Raw genomic sequence first — 15508 nt, 5'->3', positions numbered from 1 at the left:
TGGCGCTTGCGTGCATCACTGTAGTGCTTGCCACGGCTTTGTTGCGCACGCCTGGCAGCGTGCAGAGATGGCAATGGATTCTCTTCGTCTGCTCGATGTCGACTGCGCTGCGTTAATTCCCGTAGGTCCGTAAGTTCATCCTCCTCACAGCGCTTGCCTGCCACGTCGGACACCGTTGAGCAGCAGAGCAGGGGCGCGGCGTTCGCAGGCGCACCAACTGGATCGATGCCGTCACGGGAGTGCGTGCGTGATGTGCGCGAGCCCATTGTTTTGTAGAGCAGCAAAATACGAAGACTGATGACTTCGGAAACCCAAAATGTACATACATATACACATGTACATACATATGTATATATATATATATATATATATATACATATATTGCGCTCATGTGTGCGTGCGTGTACATGGACGTGGTGCGCGTGAGGAAAGGAAGCAAGAGCGGAAAGGCGAGGGATGTCCAAAGAGAGAAAGAAGGGTGTGTACCGTACTACTGGGAGGATATCACCACAGAGCAAAGGCCGCATCAGAAACGGTGCTTTAGGCCGCATACCAATGGTCATGAAGTGAGTAGCGAATAACCCGAGGTGATGGGCTCGGCAAGGCGGAACTCAGCTGAGTTCCAAGGCGATGCATGTAGAGCTAAGAGACAACGCAGAATAAAGTACACATGAATGCGTACTCCACTCACTGTGCAGTCTGCGGCGGCACAGGATACTCGAGCAGCAGCAACGCCTCCGCAGGTGCGATGCGGCCAAACCGCGTGCGCCTCTGCAGCGCATCGGAATCCCTTGTGTCAGAGCCAGGTATTGTTGCTGAAACTGGGCTTTGCGGTTCCTGCGCCGCCTGCTCGCGCAGCCGGACAGACCGCCGGTAGATGACCTCCTCGATGGTGTGAGGTGCGAAGAAGTGGTGCACGATGACTTGTTTGAGCTGGCCAAAGCGATGCACGCGCCCGACGGCCTGCTGCTCGATGGCGGGGTTGAGGTTTGGCTCAAGGAAAACGACTTGGTTGGCGAAGGTCAAGTTGAGGCCGGCGTTTGCGCTGCGCGACGTGACAAACAGAATACGGCGCTGCGAGTACCGAGGCACCACTGGGCGGCTGCATCGCACGCATCGCACGCTGCCGCTGCGCCAGCGATGAGGCGCCGCACACCATGTGCGGCGCGTAGCCCTGCGCTACCACCGCATCGTGCGCCAGTTTCAGAAAAGTGGGATACTTGGAGAACACCAGCACACCGTCATCCGGCTGCGTGCGCCAGATCTCCTCCACCACTTCCAAAAAAGCGCGCACGCGGCTGCCGTTACCGATGGATGCCAGCACCACATCCACTTCCTCGTCGCCTGAGTGCGCAGTTGCCGTTCGGCAGCAGTCGTCATCGTGCCTCGTCTCCGCCGCTGCTTTCACTGGTACCGCTGTGTCAACCGTCACGACGCGTTTCTCCTCCAGCATCGACTTGCGATCGCGGCAGTACGGGCACTTGGCGCTCGCGTTGCCTGCCACCTCTCGGCTCGCGTCAATGACGCCAAGCACGCACTCCTTGCAGAACATGTGGAAGCACTTCAAAAGGGTCGGCTCCGCCATGGTGTCCATGCAAACACCGCACGGCGGCAGCAGCGGCGGCACCTGCGCCAGCTCGGCTAGCGTCGTCGCCGTTTCCTCTGGTACACTTGAGTCCCTGAGGAGACCAGGCTTGCGCGCTGCTGCCACCAGCTTGACCCACTCCAACGCCTCCTGCGGTGTTGCCGCGACGAAGGAGGCCGCCAGCACCTCGGTAATACCGGCGCCGCAGACACCATTGTCGCTCATGAGCCGGACTCCTCGCAACATGTGCGCCTCGATGTCTCCGCGTAGAAGCTTGTCGTTGCCCACTCGTGACGGGTGCAGGCACAGTCGACACAAATCCTGCACCCACTGCATGACGTATCCCATCCGTGATGACAGGATACCCTGGCGATGCAGGCGCGCCGCAACGTTCATGATAACGAGAGCGACGCGGTCATACAAGCGCATCTCGTCCGCGGTGAGGGCCGCAGAATGAACATGATAGCGTGCAGGGGCCAGCTGAAGCTCGCGGCTCACCTGCTCATCGCGCTCATGCCGCACCATGGTGAGAGTAAGCACCTCAAAAAGACTGTTTGGCAGGCACGGCAAACCGACTTGGAGGTCGCGCGGAGGCGTCCATAGCCGGTATTCGGAGGGAATGTTCGTGAAACTCGCCTCCGAGGCACTGTAGAGGTCGCGCTGCACGCACTGGGCGCACAAACAGAATGCAACGCCGTTTGCCACCGATACCGGGAGGGTATCGGAGTGATGACGCACCCACAGGGAGCGCAGACCCCGATTCACTGAGTCGGCTAGAGAATGTCCAGCCGCGTCGGACGCTGACAACACGTTGTGCGTGTTCAGATAGGCATGGGTCAAGGATGCGTGGCGGAATGGGGGTCGACTAAGCAGCCGCGCCGCGCTGTGCATCCCGAGGAAGCGCAATGCAAACCCTAGCGACTCCGTCTTGTTGTTGTTGAGCGGGGTGCCCGTCACGGCCCAGCGGCGCTCGCCACTCAGCAGGTGGAAGAGACTTGTGGCGCTGCACTTCTGCGACTCGTCCAGCACAACGCGGCGGAAGAGCAGGTCGGTGACGCGCAGCGCGGAACGCCCCGTCGTCTCGGCCACGGCCACGTCGGCGTAGTGCGCTTTCATATGGACCCAATACCCCGCCAGCACCCTCCACAGCGGCGGAAGCAACACGCGGCGCACCAGCTCGCGGCGTGCGGAGTCGGGTAGCGTGTACTCCTCGGCAGCGTGGTACAGAAGCGCCAGAAAGACTGAAGTGTCGCTCGGCGAGCCTTGATCATCGAAGAGTCGGCACTGCGTGACAGCGTCTTGCCACACAGGTAGGGAAGTTGTTGTCGCGCTATAAACCCTCAGCAGCTCCCACGTATGGTCGAGAAACGCGTCACTGACGGCGCCGGTGCCTGGCAAACGCGTGTGGCGGTCGACGGACCTCGCAGTCGCATCCACCACTGAATTGTCAAAGGTCACGGTGATGGAGAGGGTAGGGCAGCGGAACACTGACACACCATCGACACCGTCGAGCTCGAGCGTCCACGTATTCGAGGAGGTGGTGGTGTCGCTCGCGGGCGAGGACACCTGTAGCTTTTCTCCGCTACCCAGTGGAGCGTGGCCACGGCCATCGCTCCTGTGGCTGCCACAAGTCCTCTGGCCACCTTGCGGTAGTGGCACGACTGTGCAGTCGCAGATATGCGTCATCTCCAGTCCTCTGCCGATGCCTCCAGCTTCCCTCATGCCCCCTGCTGCCGGCCACACTACTTCGCTGGCGTACTGCTGCACGGCCGCAAAGAGCTCCGACGGCATCAAGTTTGACCAGCCATGCGATGCAGCCTTTGCACAGACGGCATCATCCGCCTCATCGGCCACGCGTGCCAGCCAAAACTGCAGCCCGCACGCCTCCTGGCGCAGGTGCGTCGACAGCGTCTCGTACGTTGTGATGACGAAGTCGGCGCGCTGCATGTCGGCCGCCGTGTACTGTGCGCGCTTGGCACCGTAGAAGAGAATGTAGGAGGCGGTTGGGTAGAACTTGCGGATCTCCTCGATCCACTGTGTCGCGATCGACAGCGGCACCACGACTAGCGTTGTGTGCGGTAGCCGCGTCGGCGCAGTCGGGTGGGGCACGATCCCGGCGCGGAAGTTGCCAAATGCCCAGTGGAGCACCTCTCGGGTGGACCGTAGCATGCAGTTGCGCATCGTTTCTGTCTTCGCCGACACCTGCCAAACCTTTCGCGTCGCTAGCGCTATCTCACCCACTAAGGCTTCAGCCTCTTCCCCGCCACTGTTGCCGGCCTCGCGCACTGCCCTATCGTAAGCGCACAGCGTGAGTATCGACAGCGTCTTGCCCAACCCCACGTTGTCGCATAGCAAGCCACCGCGGATGCGCCCACCCGCCGCATTCCACGCCTCCGCCTCCGCCTCCCGTCCTGCGACCACAGGGCCGCCACTGCCACGCACAACGATGGTTTCATTCGTCGCTGCACAGTAGTACATGACACCGACCTGGCGTGCTGCCGGCATCGCTGCAGTGTCGACGTGGTAAAGCGGGACGGACACGTGGTCGCGATAGCCTTCGCACTCTTTATTCCACATCCGTTGCACATTCTCCAGCTGATGCCGCTTCAGCTCCGCTCGAATGTACTGCCGCGGCATCTGCGCAGCGGGCAGGGTCTCTGTCGACTCTGCGGTCACTTGCGTCACGTAGCTCACTATCTGCGCCGCGTTCATCGACCCTGTAAGCTCCAACGTTGTCTGAAACCGGGAAAAAGAGCCCGCGGCGTAGAAGGTTGCGGCTTCTTGACAGCCACCCGCAGCGACCGCCCCAGGCGCTGTCGTCGTCTCTTCGGCAGCATCCACGGCTACCGCGGCGCTGGCCGTTCTACCCACAGTCACTGTATCGTTGCCCGTGAGGAGGTACGACTCGTCACGGCAGTGGCGCAGCGCCGTCATGAACGGACCGTGTGCCTCCACAAACAGTACTTCTCCAGCAGCGGCATCGTGGCGACTGTGGCATGAGCAGCAGCCACCACGCAGCAGTGCCTCGGCCACGTGCTGACACACCTTCATGTGGGCAAAAAGCAGCCTTGCCTGCACAAAGCTGGCCGTGCTCGCGAACGACCCCGTACTGAACGTAGAGAACAACAGGGAAAGCGGTGGCTCCAGCGTCGCGGAGAAATATCCGCCGTGGTTGACATCCGCGCACGTGTAGGCGTAGCAGCTTCGGATGCGTGACTGAAGGTCGGCCGAATTGCGGTGCCACGGATGCGTGGCGGTCTCTGGCAGAATCGCGCGGAGCAGCTCCTCGGCCCACGTTAGACAACCGGCCTTGGGCTTGATAAGCGCACGTTGAGCTGCAGTGAACTTCGGCGACTTTGCTTGCTTACATGTCGGTGGTGCCCACTTTCCGCCTGAGTTGGCCGCCATGTGCTGGTGTCGTATCAAATCGCGTGTGCGATCCGCCGTGTATTGGCCCATGGACGTCTCGAACGCCTTTGCCGCCTTGGCGATGGCGGGGAAGGATAGAAGCTGAAAAGGTACGTGTTGCCACCAAAGTCTGCTGAGACGCCAGTTGTGCCTCTCTCCCGAGCTCGTCCGGATCAAGAGGTAGAGGGAGAGGTGCGCTTCACCGAAAGGACAGCACTCCATCACATCCAACGGCTGCCCAGTGGTAGCGCGACACCCGTCCAGCAACCCCAGACGCTCGATCAGGCTTTTCTGGTCCATCAAGTGTATCTCGTCCGCGCTCGCTCGCTGCGACAACGCCAAAAACTGCGGCAAAAATGAGAAGGACGAGTAGCTAACCCCTGCGACGCGGCAGGACGGGCACGCCACGGCAAAGAGGTTGGAGAACGTGTCATACTTGTCAAGCATGGAGAGAAGAAACCCGAGTAGCTCCGCTGCTCGGGTCGCCGGGTCGTCGCCGTACCCGTTGCCGCCCTCCTCGCGCACCACGCGGGCAACACGAGCACACTCGCTAACGATGAAGTATTGAACACATGGCAAGACCGCCCGCATAGCTATGTTGCTGGCGCCTCTTGCGTCCAGCATTAGTGATTTGGCGCTGCTGACGTCGTCGCCAGCAGGTTCCGCGGTCCCTCCAACCGCCGCTGTCCCGGGAAGGGTATCCAAGTCACCCACGATGCAGTGTGCATGCGGCTGTGCAGCAAGCTCAATGGTGCGTTCTGTAATTAGCATGAAGTTGCGAGCCAACGCAGAGCGCGTGTGTACCAGCAGCGCTTCTTCCAGAAGCGGTGCCGCAGCGGGGCCCTCCAACCGCATCGACGGGGCGGCTCTCTTCCGAGACATCCGTGCTGCGCCGGCAACGGGCTTCAGCTCGCCACCAGCTGAGCCTCCCTTCTGCCCATCCGCGACGCCTCGAGCGCGTGATTGTTTCGTGGCGACGCGCGAGGGTTCTGGTTCTGTGCTGAGCACCTCTCCCGCCAGCGTGGTTTGATGCGTGGCTCGTCGCGACTTTATCTCCGCAGGTGCCTCACACGTTTCTGCATCAACGTCGATGGGTGCAGGTGGCGGCGGAATCGACACGACCGAGTTTGAATCGGAGTTAGAGCGGGGAGGGGAGTATGGGGAGGAGAGCTGCGCGTCCTCAACGGTATTGTGCTCGGCGTCAGGTGCCCTGATAGCGGCATTGGTGCTGCGGCTTCGCTTCCCCGCAGCAGATTCACCAGCCGCCGCGTCTGCCACTTCTTTTTTCGCGTGTTTCGTAGGCATGGCGAGCTGTGTGCGGTCTTAAAAAGAAATTCGATAAAACGGAGAATGAAGGACGGGCGAGAAGACCACAGCCAGGAGGTGAGTGACTTCGCACTACACAAAGGAAAGCATGGGCAGATGCGTGCACGCACGTACCCGCACACGGGAGACGGCGAGGCAAACAGGAACGCGGAAAGAAAAATGAGAAAGGAATGCCAAGACGGCGTTGAGTAACGATATGTGTGTGTGTGTGTAACGACTTCCTGTCACTCGCTTTCTCTCTCTCTCTCTCGCAAGGAGCTCACGGATGAACGCACGTGCGCGAGACCTGAGGGAGCAGTGCAAGCGCGGAGGAAGAGAGGGGCGGGGTGGTGAGAAGGAATACCAGGGAGGAGGCAAAGAAGAACAGTGGGGACAGAATGGTGAAAGGATAGTGAGAACACGAAGTTTTTGTGTTCGGTGAATGTGGCAGAAAAGAAGGAGAAGGAGGTACGACAAAGTGCCAGTGATGGGCAGCACCGGTTGGGGAAGGAAGTAGTACGTGAAGGGGTGAGGTAGACAGATGATGGAAAGGTGGGGAGGAGGAAAAGGAGAGGGGGGGGGAGTGGAGCAAGAGATGGTTGTGCTGCCCATAGCGCAGATGGAGCGCGTCCTGTTGCCAGAGAGCCAGAGACTACGCGTGTCAGAGGGCATGCTTCTGGACGGCTCAAGGAAAGATTCCGCCCTCGAACGAGGTGCGTTTCTCTTTTCCTTTTTCGCATGTCTCTCTCTCTCTCCCCGCCTTCCCTTCCTTGGGCCGGCGGTCTGCTGATCCCTCTTCCCTCTTCCACGCACGCGCATACACATATATAGATTGCTTTTGTGGGGCATGGGAGGGGGGGAACGGTGGGGGTGCTGTAGTGTAACACATGCTTGTGGTGGCGGTTCAATGGGTAACCCCTGAAAGACGCGTTCGCAGAGAAGTGAGGGAGAGAGGGGGGCGAAGAAAAACAGAAACGAGAACAACAACGAAGGAACACACACAAGAAAATAGCTCTTGTCACAGCCATGCTGGTCTTATGCTGAAGAGCGGCGTCGCCAACGGCACCGATACCTACACCACCATCATCATCAACACACACACACACACACACACACACACACACACACAAAGGAAGGTGGCGAGAGGGGGGGGGTGGGGAGGGGAGGGAGGGGTCATAGGGAACAAACAGCCAAAGAAACAGCAACGAAGCCGTCGGCGGCACGCGAGCAAGAAAGGAGAGCAACAACTAAACACCAGCCAGCAGAGGGGACATCTGCGACACCCACGCCCACAGTGTAATGCTGCCATGCGCAACATGCGTGCACCTCTGCCAACCAACCAGCCTGTCTTCCACATCGGCGCGTGAGCAAGCCAACAAAAGAAGTGACACGCCCATTCCCTCTAACAAAGCCATCAACACATAATGGCGGCATCAAGGAAGATGCATAGGGGGCGAAGAGGAGAGAAAAACGAAGTGGAGGGGAGGGGAGGAGTGTCGGCGATATCGAGGCGTTTGAAGAGCTTCAGGGCGCGTCGACTCAGGACCTCAAGGCAGCGCTTGCCGCTGCAAAGGCACGCACACACAAGTACACACACGCCGAGACATACATACGCGTCATAGAGAGGGACAGAGTGAAGGGGGGGGGGAGGGGCGAGAGAGAGAGAGAGAGAATGAGGGCCACCAACACGAGCGAAATACATGTGCGAGGATAACAGAAAAAACAACACGGAAGGCAGGACATGGAAAAGAGTGGGGGAGAGGGTCGCAAAGAAAGAGCAGCACGTGAAGCAAAAAAGGGGAAGGGATAAACAATTTCAGAGATTGGCTGAGGGTTTTTGTGCATGCGTGTATGTGTGAGTACGAGTGTACACATAGCGTGTTCGCGGAGAGCAAGAGGGAGGGAAAGCTGTGAACACAAGGGGAAAAAGGTGGCACAAAGACAGCTGATTCAGGAAGAGCGCTTGAATCTCCTCTTATTCCTCCTCTCTCTCCATTGCTGCACATGCGCTGTTGTGCCTGCACACCGAGGGGCCACTGCCAACACGCCGCACGGACTGTTTCGCCACACAGAGCCTCTCTGCGTACACGCGGACGTTGGCGACATTCCCCTATTCAAACACTCTTCCACAGGCGTACACACGTGCGCCAACACACGCTTTACGTTCGCGAGTACGTGTGCAGCAGAGGGTTGTGCCTGCCTCAGCCAAGAAGCAAATACACACACATATATACATATACATGTATATATATATATATATATATATATAAAGGAAAGCCCCCCAAAGCAGATCCCTTCATCAGCGCTACGTGCGTGCGCTTCTTTGCCCTCGCCCTTTTCGTTATTTTCGTTTTCGGTTGCTTATCCCGGGCAACATCGTCCGCTATCACCCGCCTCATGGTCTAGGCGGTCACAGCGAGGTCCCCAGACGAAAGAGAAAGTAGACGAGAGGAGGAAAGGATATCAACACACCCAATGCGAGCACGCTCTCTCACACACACACACACACACACACACACACACACACACACACACACACACACACATGCACATGCACACATGAAGGTGCTGGGGATCTTTTTTTTTTGTGCTGTTTCGCTCTCTTCTACATAAGTGGCTATGGGGCCTCTTCCTGGCGCAGGGGTGGTGGTGGTGGGGGAGGGGCGAAAAGACACAGACATGTGGCACCATGCTCGAAAAGAGAGAGAGAGAGAGAGACAGCCTAAGCGCGCGCCACGAGCACACTTTCTGCTTGTGAGCTCTGTTCCCTTGACGATTGAACGGCGTCTAGTACGTCACCTTGGGGTATCCGTGGCGCTCCTGGTACGGCACGTACGGACGAGTCGGGAAGAAGCGCTTGCCCTCGATGGCCATCTTTTTCAGTGTCTCAGTCGGGGCAAAGTAGTCTCTCTTCGTCTTCCGCTGCAGTTGCTCCAGCGCCGCAACAACGTTGGCGATGCCGCGGTGGTCGGCGTACTGCAGCAACCCGCCACGGAACGGTGGAAAGCCGGTGCCCCACACCATCCCCGTGTCAACATCCTCGGGCGACATCGCGATCCCCTCGTCGAGGATGCGGGTTGCTTCGTTCACCATGAGCAAGACGCAGCGGTCCACGATCTCCGTCTCGGAGATGGAGGCGCTCAGCTCCTCGCCGAGATACTTTTGCAGGACCGCGCTGTTCAGCCCCGCTTCCTTCCCTTCCGCCGCGTAGGTGTAGAAGCCCTTCCTGTTCTTGCGGCCGAGGTAGCCGTCAGCGACCATCTGGGAGATGGTCGCGCTGACGCTGAAGCGGTCGCTCTTCAGGCCGTTGGCCAGTACCGGCCCCACGTGACAGGCGACGTCGAGGCCAACCTCATCCAAGAGGCGGAAGGGCCCCATCGGCATGCCAAAGGCCAGAATAGCCTCATCTACACACGCTGGGTGGCACCGCTCATCCACCGCCAGCCGCCCGGCCTCTGCCATGTATACACCGAGGATGCGGTTCACCAGAAATCCCGGGCCATCGTTCACGATGATTGGAATCTTGCCCGTCTTGAGGGCGAGGTTGAAGATGGCGGCCGCGGCCTCGGTCGAAGTACTCTTGCCCTTGATGACCTCCACCAGCGGCATCTTCGATACAGGGTTGAAGAAGTGCATGCCAACGATGTTGTGCGGACACTTGGCCACCGTCTGCATCTCGGTCAAGCTCAGCGAGGACGTATTCGTGGCGAAGAGACTCTTGGAGTGGAGGATGCCGTCCTTTTCCAGCTGCTGAATTACCTTCTTCTTGATGTCCATCACCTCCACGGCAGCCTCGACAATAACGTCCGCGTCGCGAAACACCTCGTTGGTGGTGCCGCCGGTCACAAGGGCCATCTTCCCATCCAGCTCTGCCGTTACCATGCGCTTGCGGCGCACGGCCCGCTCAAACTCGGCACGGACGTTGGTGATGCCCTGCTTCACGGACTCCTCTGTCAAGTCCTTCACCGCCACCGGGATGTTGTTCTTGGCGAAGTAGTGCACAATGCCGGAGCCCATGACACCGGCACCGATCACACCAACGCGGTTCACCGGCATCACCTTGTCCTTGGGCACGCCCGTCTTGTCCGCGCTCTTCTTCATGCCCTCTTGCAGAAAGTACAGGGACATCTGGTTCTTCGCCTCTGGGCTGCACAGCAGCTCAGCGAAGCCGCGGCACTCCTTGTCAAAGCCCTGCTGGTTGCTGTGCGTGGCGGAGTACATGATGCACTCCAGCGCCTTGTACTGCGCAATGTACTTGCCCCTTGTCTTCTTGTTCAGCATCTTGATGGTCTCGTCGGCGACCTTGCGGCGGCCGAAGGTTGTGTTCTCGAGCACTTGATCCATCAGCGAAATGTTCTTCCGCTTCGACAAGCGAGCGGGCTTGTTGGACAGGTACTGCCCAGCCCACTTGCGCACACCCTCGTAGAAGCGGTGCTCGCCATTCCACCGGTCGTCGGCGGGGATGATAACGTCACACGCGCCGGCCGACTTGGCTTCCTGAGGCTTGATCTGCTTCGAGGTCATGATCCACTGCACCGTCTTGGTAAGCCCGCACAAACGCTGCGTCCGCACCGTGCCACCGCCGCCCGGCAGAAGACCAAGCAGACACTCTGGAAAGCCCACCTTTGCAGTAGAGGCCATTAGCCGCTGATGGCACGCAAGCGACATCTCAAAGCCGCCGCCGAGGGCGAGGCCGTTGATAGCAGCAACTATGGGGAACTTCTCTTGCTCAATGCGATTGAAGAGCTTGTGCCCCACGGTCGGCACCTGCACCGCCACCGCTGGGTCCGTCACGGTGTACATCTGGTCAATGTCAGCACCGACGCAGAACGTCGACTTGGCGCTCGCCAGGATGGCGAATTGGGCTTCACCCTTCGCGACGAGAGACTCCACAATGTCCAGTGCTGTATTCATGTTCTTCACAAACTCCTCGCCCAACGCGTTGGCGCTCGACTCGGCGCGGTTCATGACGATCCACGCAATGCAGCCCGAGTCGACGTACACCGTAATGTGTCGCCCTGCCTGGTGCGTCTGCCACAAACGATTGCGCAGCACATCCTTGGGAAAGTCGTAGGCGGCTACCGTCGACTTTGCGGCCGCTGCGGCACCAGCGGCGGCGGCGGTAGCGGCAGCAGAGCTGGCGGCAGTCGCAGGGCTTGCCTGCGTGCCCGCTGGAGCACGGCGGGTGAGGATGACGCTCGGGAGGGAGCGGGACACAAGAAAGCGCCGCATTGGAGGACTGCGTGTGCGTGCTGTACGTGTGTGTGATGGATATGCGCTGAGCTATACGCGTATACATATATACATATACATATAGATATATATCTATATGTATAGATATATATCTATATGTATATATAGATATATATGGCTGCGTGTGCGTGCTGTACGTGTTGTTTTGTCGGGCACCCTTGTTCCAGCTTCGACGAAAGCGGTGCTCTCGAAAAGCTGATGTGCGGGCCAACGTCTGCCGTGCGTGTATGGGGGGAGGCGAGCAAAGGGCCTAAACAGGGGTGGAGTGTGAAGGGGACTTCAGAAGAAAGCCGCTACTCCCCAAGAAAATCAAACACGCAAAGAAAAGGAAAAAATTGGGAGGAGGAGGAGGGAGGGAGGGGGTGCAGAGGGAATGGCCGCGTCCGAGGGGGAGGGGACACGAGGGCGCACAAATGACCTGTTACACGCACCTCCTTTCCATGTTCCATGTCTGTTGGGAGCACTGAAGCCCGCTGGGCGCGGATGAGCAAACGGAGGGAGGGAGGGGTACGAGGCGTCACAAAAACGGTGGGGTACGAGGAGGTGCACTGCGCAAAGGCAGACTCCACACTCTACACGTGCTCACCCATGACGGACCAACACCGCGGCCAAGAACAGGACAGCGTGCATCTGCGTGTGTGTACGAAACAGAAAAGAGAGTCTGATGTTGGTTCGCGTTTTCTTTTTGTTTTAGTTTTGAAGAATGAAGGCTAGAGGCGCGTGCGTGCGCGTGTCGAACAGTCATGCATGCCTTCCTCTTTCTCGACCTTCTTAACGCGCACACAAACGAATGCAAGCGCAGAGACACCTGGTCTAGCGGGTTTAGCCATCACACGCACAGTGGCAGTATCCACAGTAACAAGAAAAGAGAGAGGGGACAGACGGGCGCAGAACGCGCACGGTGACGGGTCGAGAAAGTGGTGGTGGTGGTGGTGGCTGTGTCAGTGCTATTACGTGCTAGAGTTAGCCACACAAGATACACAAGCGAAAAACAAAATGAAATGGAGATCTTTGTGATGAATATGTGTGTGTGTGTGTGTGTCGCAATACACACAAGAAGAAGAGGGGGGGGGGATGCTCTGCGTGTCAGGCACAGCGAACGTACCGATATGCGTTGTGAAAGCGAGACAAGGGGCAAGAGCATCCATCTCCCGCCCCAAGTCCCCTAAGCACAGAAAACAGCTCAGCAGCCCAAACACCCGCGCACACAGATGCACATCACCTCTGTTTAACCTTAGGCGTACACCGATCCTGTATTCGCTTTCAGCTTCTCCCGCATTGCGGTCTGCCACTCGCCAAAGGCGCCCTCGCGCACCACAGCGCCGAGCCGTGGGTGCTGATCTACCACTCGCGTCACCCCGTACATCTCCACGTCTGCCAGGTCGGGGCTGCTGCCGCCGTGAAACACCTTGTCAGCTGGGCGGCGCTGCAGAAACGTTTGCAGCTCAGCCCGCAGCCACTCCTCCACTGCGCCGAAGCGTACCGTCGCCGCGAGTGCCTTGCGCGACGCCTCCGACAGCATCCAAAGTCCATTCGAGTCCGTGCTCGCCGGGGCACCTGTCGGTGTGGCAGCCGCCGGGCCGTCAGCGCACTCCATCTTTGCAATAAGCCTCGGCTGGATCTTGTACCGCGAGAGCACCGATAGTGCGGCACTACCAACGACATGGTACAGGAAGTTCTGATAGTTGCTCGGTGTCACATACGCGTACGTGGCGTAGGCATCGCAGAAGGAGTTGTTCGTGATGGCAAAGGAGGCGCCGTGGAAGTGGTTCGTGATCCAGTCTCGGGTTGCGCTGATGCGCGGGTTGGCAATGTCTGCGGCGTACTTCAGCGGCCCGGAAAGCCGAGACACGATCTCCGCGGAGTCCACCACATACACGCCATTGCTATCTGTGGCTGCTGCCTCGGCGCCGCCGCTGTTGCGCTTTGCCAAGGGGGCCAGGTACAGCTGCGGAGCAAGCTGATACCGACGGTCTGGCAGTCCTTTGCCGCTCAGCGGATCAACGTGCACCTCTTCATATGGAACATCGTGGTACTGCAGCACAGCCTCAACCTTGGCACAGTACGGACAGCCGAGGAGACGGTAGAAAGTGAGCTTCATATCTGACGAGGAGGCTGTGTAAGCTCGCCCTCCAGGCGGCTGCGCGGTTGCAGTCTCCTGCGAGGCATGCGTTGTAAGCTCGCGAAGGTTCGTGTACCGGTCTTTCTGCGCATGAAAGGTCCACGGCAGGTGTGACGGTGCCAGCGCCTCCTTCAGCAGCGTCGCATTCTGCAGTCCATTAAATTCCTTCGCCGAGAGCTGCTTCGTCACCTCACTCGTCCCCGCTGCCGCGCCTGGGTTTCTGGCGCGCTGACAATACAGTAAAGCCACCGCCCCTACGCCAAGTGTGACAGCAGAGGTGGTGGCCGCCTTTGCCAGGAATCGCATGCGTTAGGGAAACGAAACAAAGATTGCGCACGGAAAAAAAAAAGAAAACTGCGATGAGAAAACAATGCAGCAACACTATCAACACGCGCGCGCGCAAGGTTGTGCGAGCGATAACGAAGCGAGGAGGAGGAGGAGGGGGGGGGGAGGCAGAGAGAGTTTCGGAGCATGTGCCTTATCTGAAGCGCCCTCTCTTTCGCTCGATGTGTGCTGCAGTGGGTGCACGGTTTCGTATGATGGATGTTCGAGTCGCAGTCCGATAGAGAGAGGAAGAGAGAAGAGCGCTTTCTGCCAATAATGATAATAATAAGACAAGAAGCGGTGAGGGGCTGAATCCACCGGTGTCGCGCGGAACAGCTTCGGCCCTTGCTCGTCTGTCGCTGGGCCCTCCTTCCCTCTGCTTGCTGATGGTCTCTCGTGCTTCACAAGCACCAGTTGCTGCTGCTTCTGTAGTTGTTCCGGCCAGCAGCAACGATAATTAGTGACGGATCGGTGATATTGTGGCTGGGAAGGTGTTTTGGTGTCGCTCGCGCGTAGGGAAGGACCTGGAGAGGGAAGAAGGACACCAAAGAGAAGTAGAGGAATGCATTGACAGGGGTTGAAGAGAAGAGGGGGTGGGGTGGCGGCGACGGAGAGGGAGTAGATGGGGCGAAAAACATGAGTGTGTGAAGGCTGAGGGAGGGGAGGGGGCATGTAGAGAGAGAGAGTGACATGGGCAGAGTGGTGCGAATGCATGCGTGCGCTTGCATCTCAGCATGGATAGAAGGAAAACAAAAACAAAGAAACAGACCTGTGGCACCACACACATGTACACCCGATGTGCGCGCCATCCTCAAAGAAAAAGAAGGGGAAAAGAAGAAGGCGCTACACTCTGCATGCCAACATGGCGAGCAAGCATGTTTTCAAGCCTACACGCTCACGATACAACGACACGCACCGAGCCTTTCTCGCTTGTTACGCGCCCGCCGCAGCGTGCGGTTCTCTCCGCGTTTCCTTCTGTTTCCAGACCTCCTTTGCGGGCAGGGTCCGGTGTTTTGAGTATTTCCTTCATTTTTTTTTCGTGTTCTGGAAGGGGGTGGGAGTGGCATAGCCACGTGGAGCATCAGCGCACAAACAACCAAAGGAAGCAAAATAGGGAAACGACGGGGGGGGGGGAGGGAGGGAGGGAAGAGGGGGAGGAGGAAGGGGGCACCGACGGGGGAGAGACAGAAGGGGAAGGAGAAGGGGAAGGGAGATACTTCCCATCCAGCAGCCAAAGTATGCAACCGACATCAACGGACGCAAAGACACACACACACACATGCCAGTGCTCAGCTTATTTAAATGCGTTAAATGTAGCTGCATCGAGGCGCGTGAGCGCGGACGTGTGCGTATGTGCGCGTGGCTGTGCTATGGAAGTGGTGTGCGGACAGAGAAGCCACATAATGGCACAGGGAAGACAGCGCTGACAAGAGCGACAGGGAGAGAGCGGAAGCGGTGAGCATGACACGCGTATTGGCGTCCTCGTCGATACAGAGGCCATCAAGCACTCA

General features: G+C 58.6%; 3 protein-coding genes across 3 annotated transcripts; all 3 read right to left on the bottom strand.

Annotated features, from left to right (window-relative positions):
- Positions 1-994: 994 nt before the first annotated feature.
- LMJF_26_1560 (conserved hypothetical protein) lies at positions 995-5875 on the bottom strand (the record flags this gene model as incomplete). The annotated part of the gene is made up of 1 exon (XM_001684108.1): positions 995-5875. The coding sequence occupies one exon, from the start codon at positions 5873-5875 to the stop codon at positions 995-997; it is 4881 nt and encodes a 1626-aa protein (XP_001684160.1).
- A 3210-nt stretch (positions 5876-9085) lies between these two features.
- Positions 9086-11266, bottom strand: LMJF_26_1550 (trifunctional enzyme alpha subunit, mitochondrial precursor-like protein; the record flags this gene model as incomplete). Its single annotated transcript, XM_001684107.1, has 1 exon — positions 9086-11266. The coding sequence occupies one exon, from the start codon at positions 11264-11266 to the stop codon at positions 9086-9088; it is 2181 nt and encodes a 726-aa protein (XP_001684159.1).
- A 1519-nt stretch (positions 11267-12785) lies between these two features.
- On the bottom strand, positions 12786-13979 carry LMJF_26_1540 (conserved hypothetical protein; the record flags this gene model as incomplete). The annotated part of the gene is made up of 1 exon (XM_001684106.1): positions 12786-13979. One exon carries the CDS (start codon positions 13977-13979, stop codon positions 12786-12788), a length of 1194 nt encoding a protein of 397 aa, XP_001684158.1.
- Positions 13980-15508: the final 1529 nt, after the last annotated feature.

The sequence above is a fragment of the Leishmania major genome, chromosome 26 (assembly GCF_000002725.2).
Source record: "Leishmania major strain Friedlin complete genome, chromosome 26".
In the NCBI taxonomy this organism is placed as follows: domain Eukaryota; phylum Euglenozoa; class Kinetoplastea; order Trypanosomatida; family Trypanosomatidae; genus Leishmania; species Leishmania major.
Note: the sequence above shows the minus strand (reverse complement) of the source record. Positions and strands in the feature narration are given on the sequence as shown.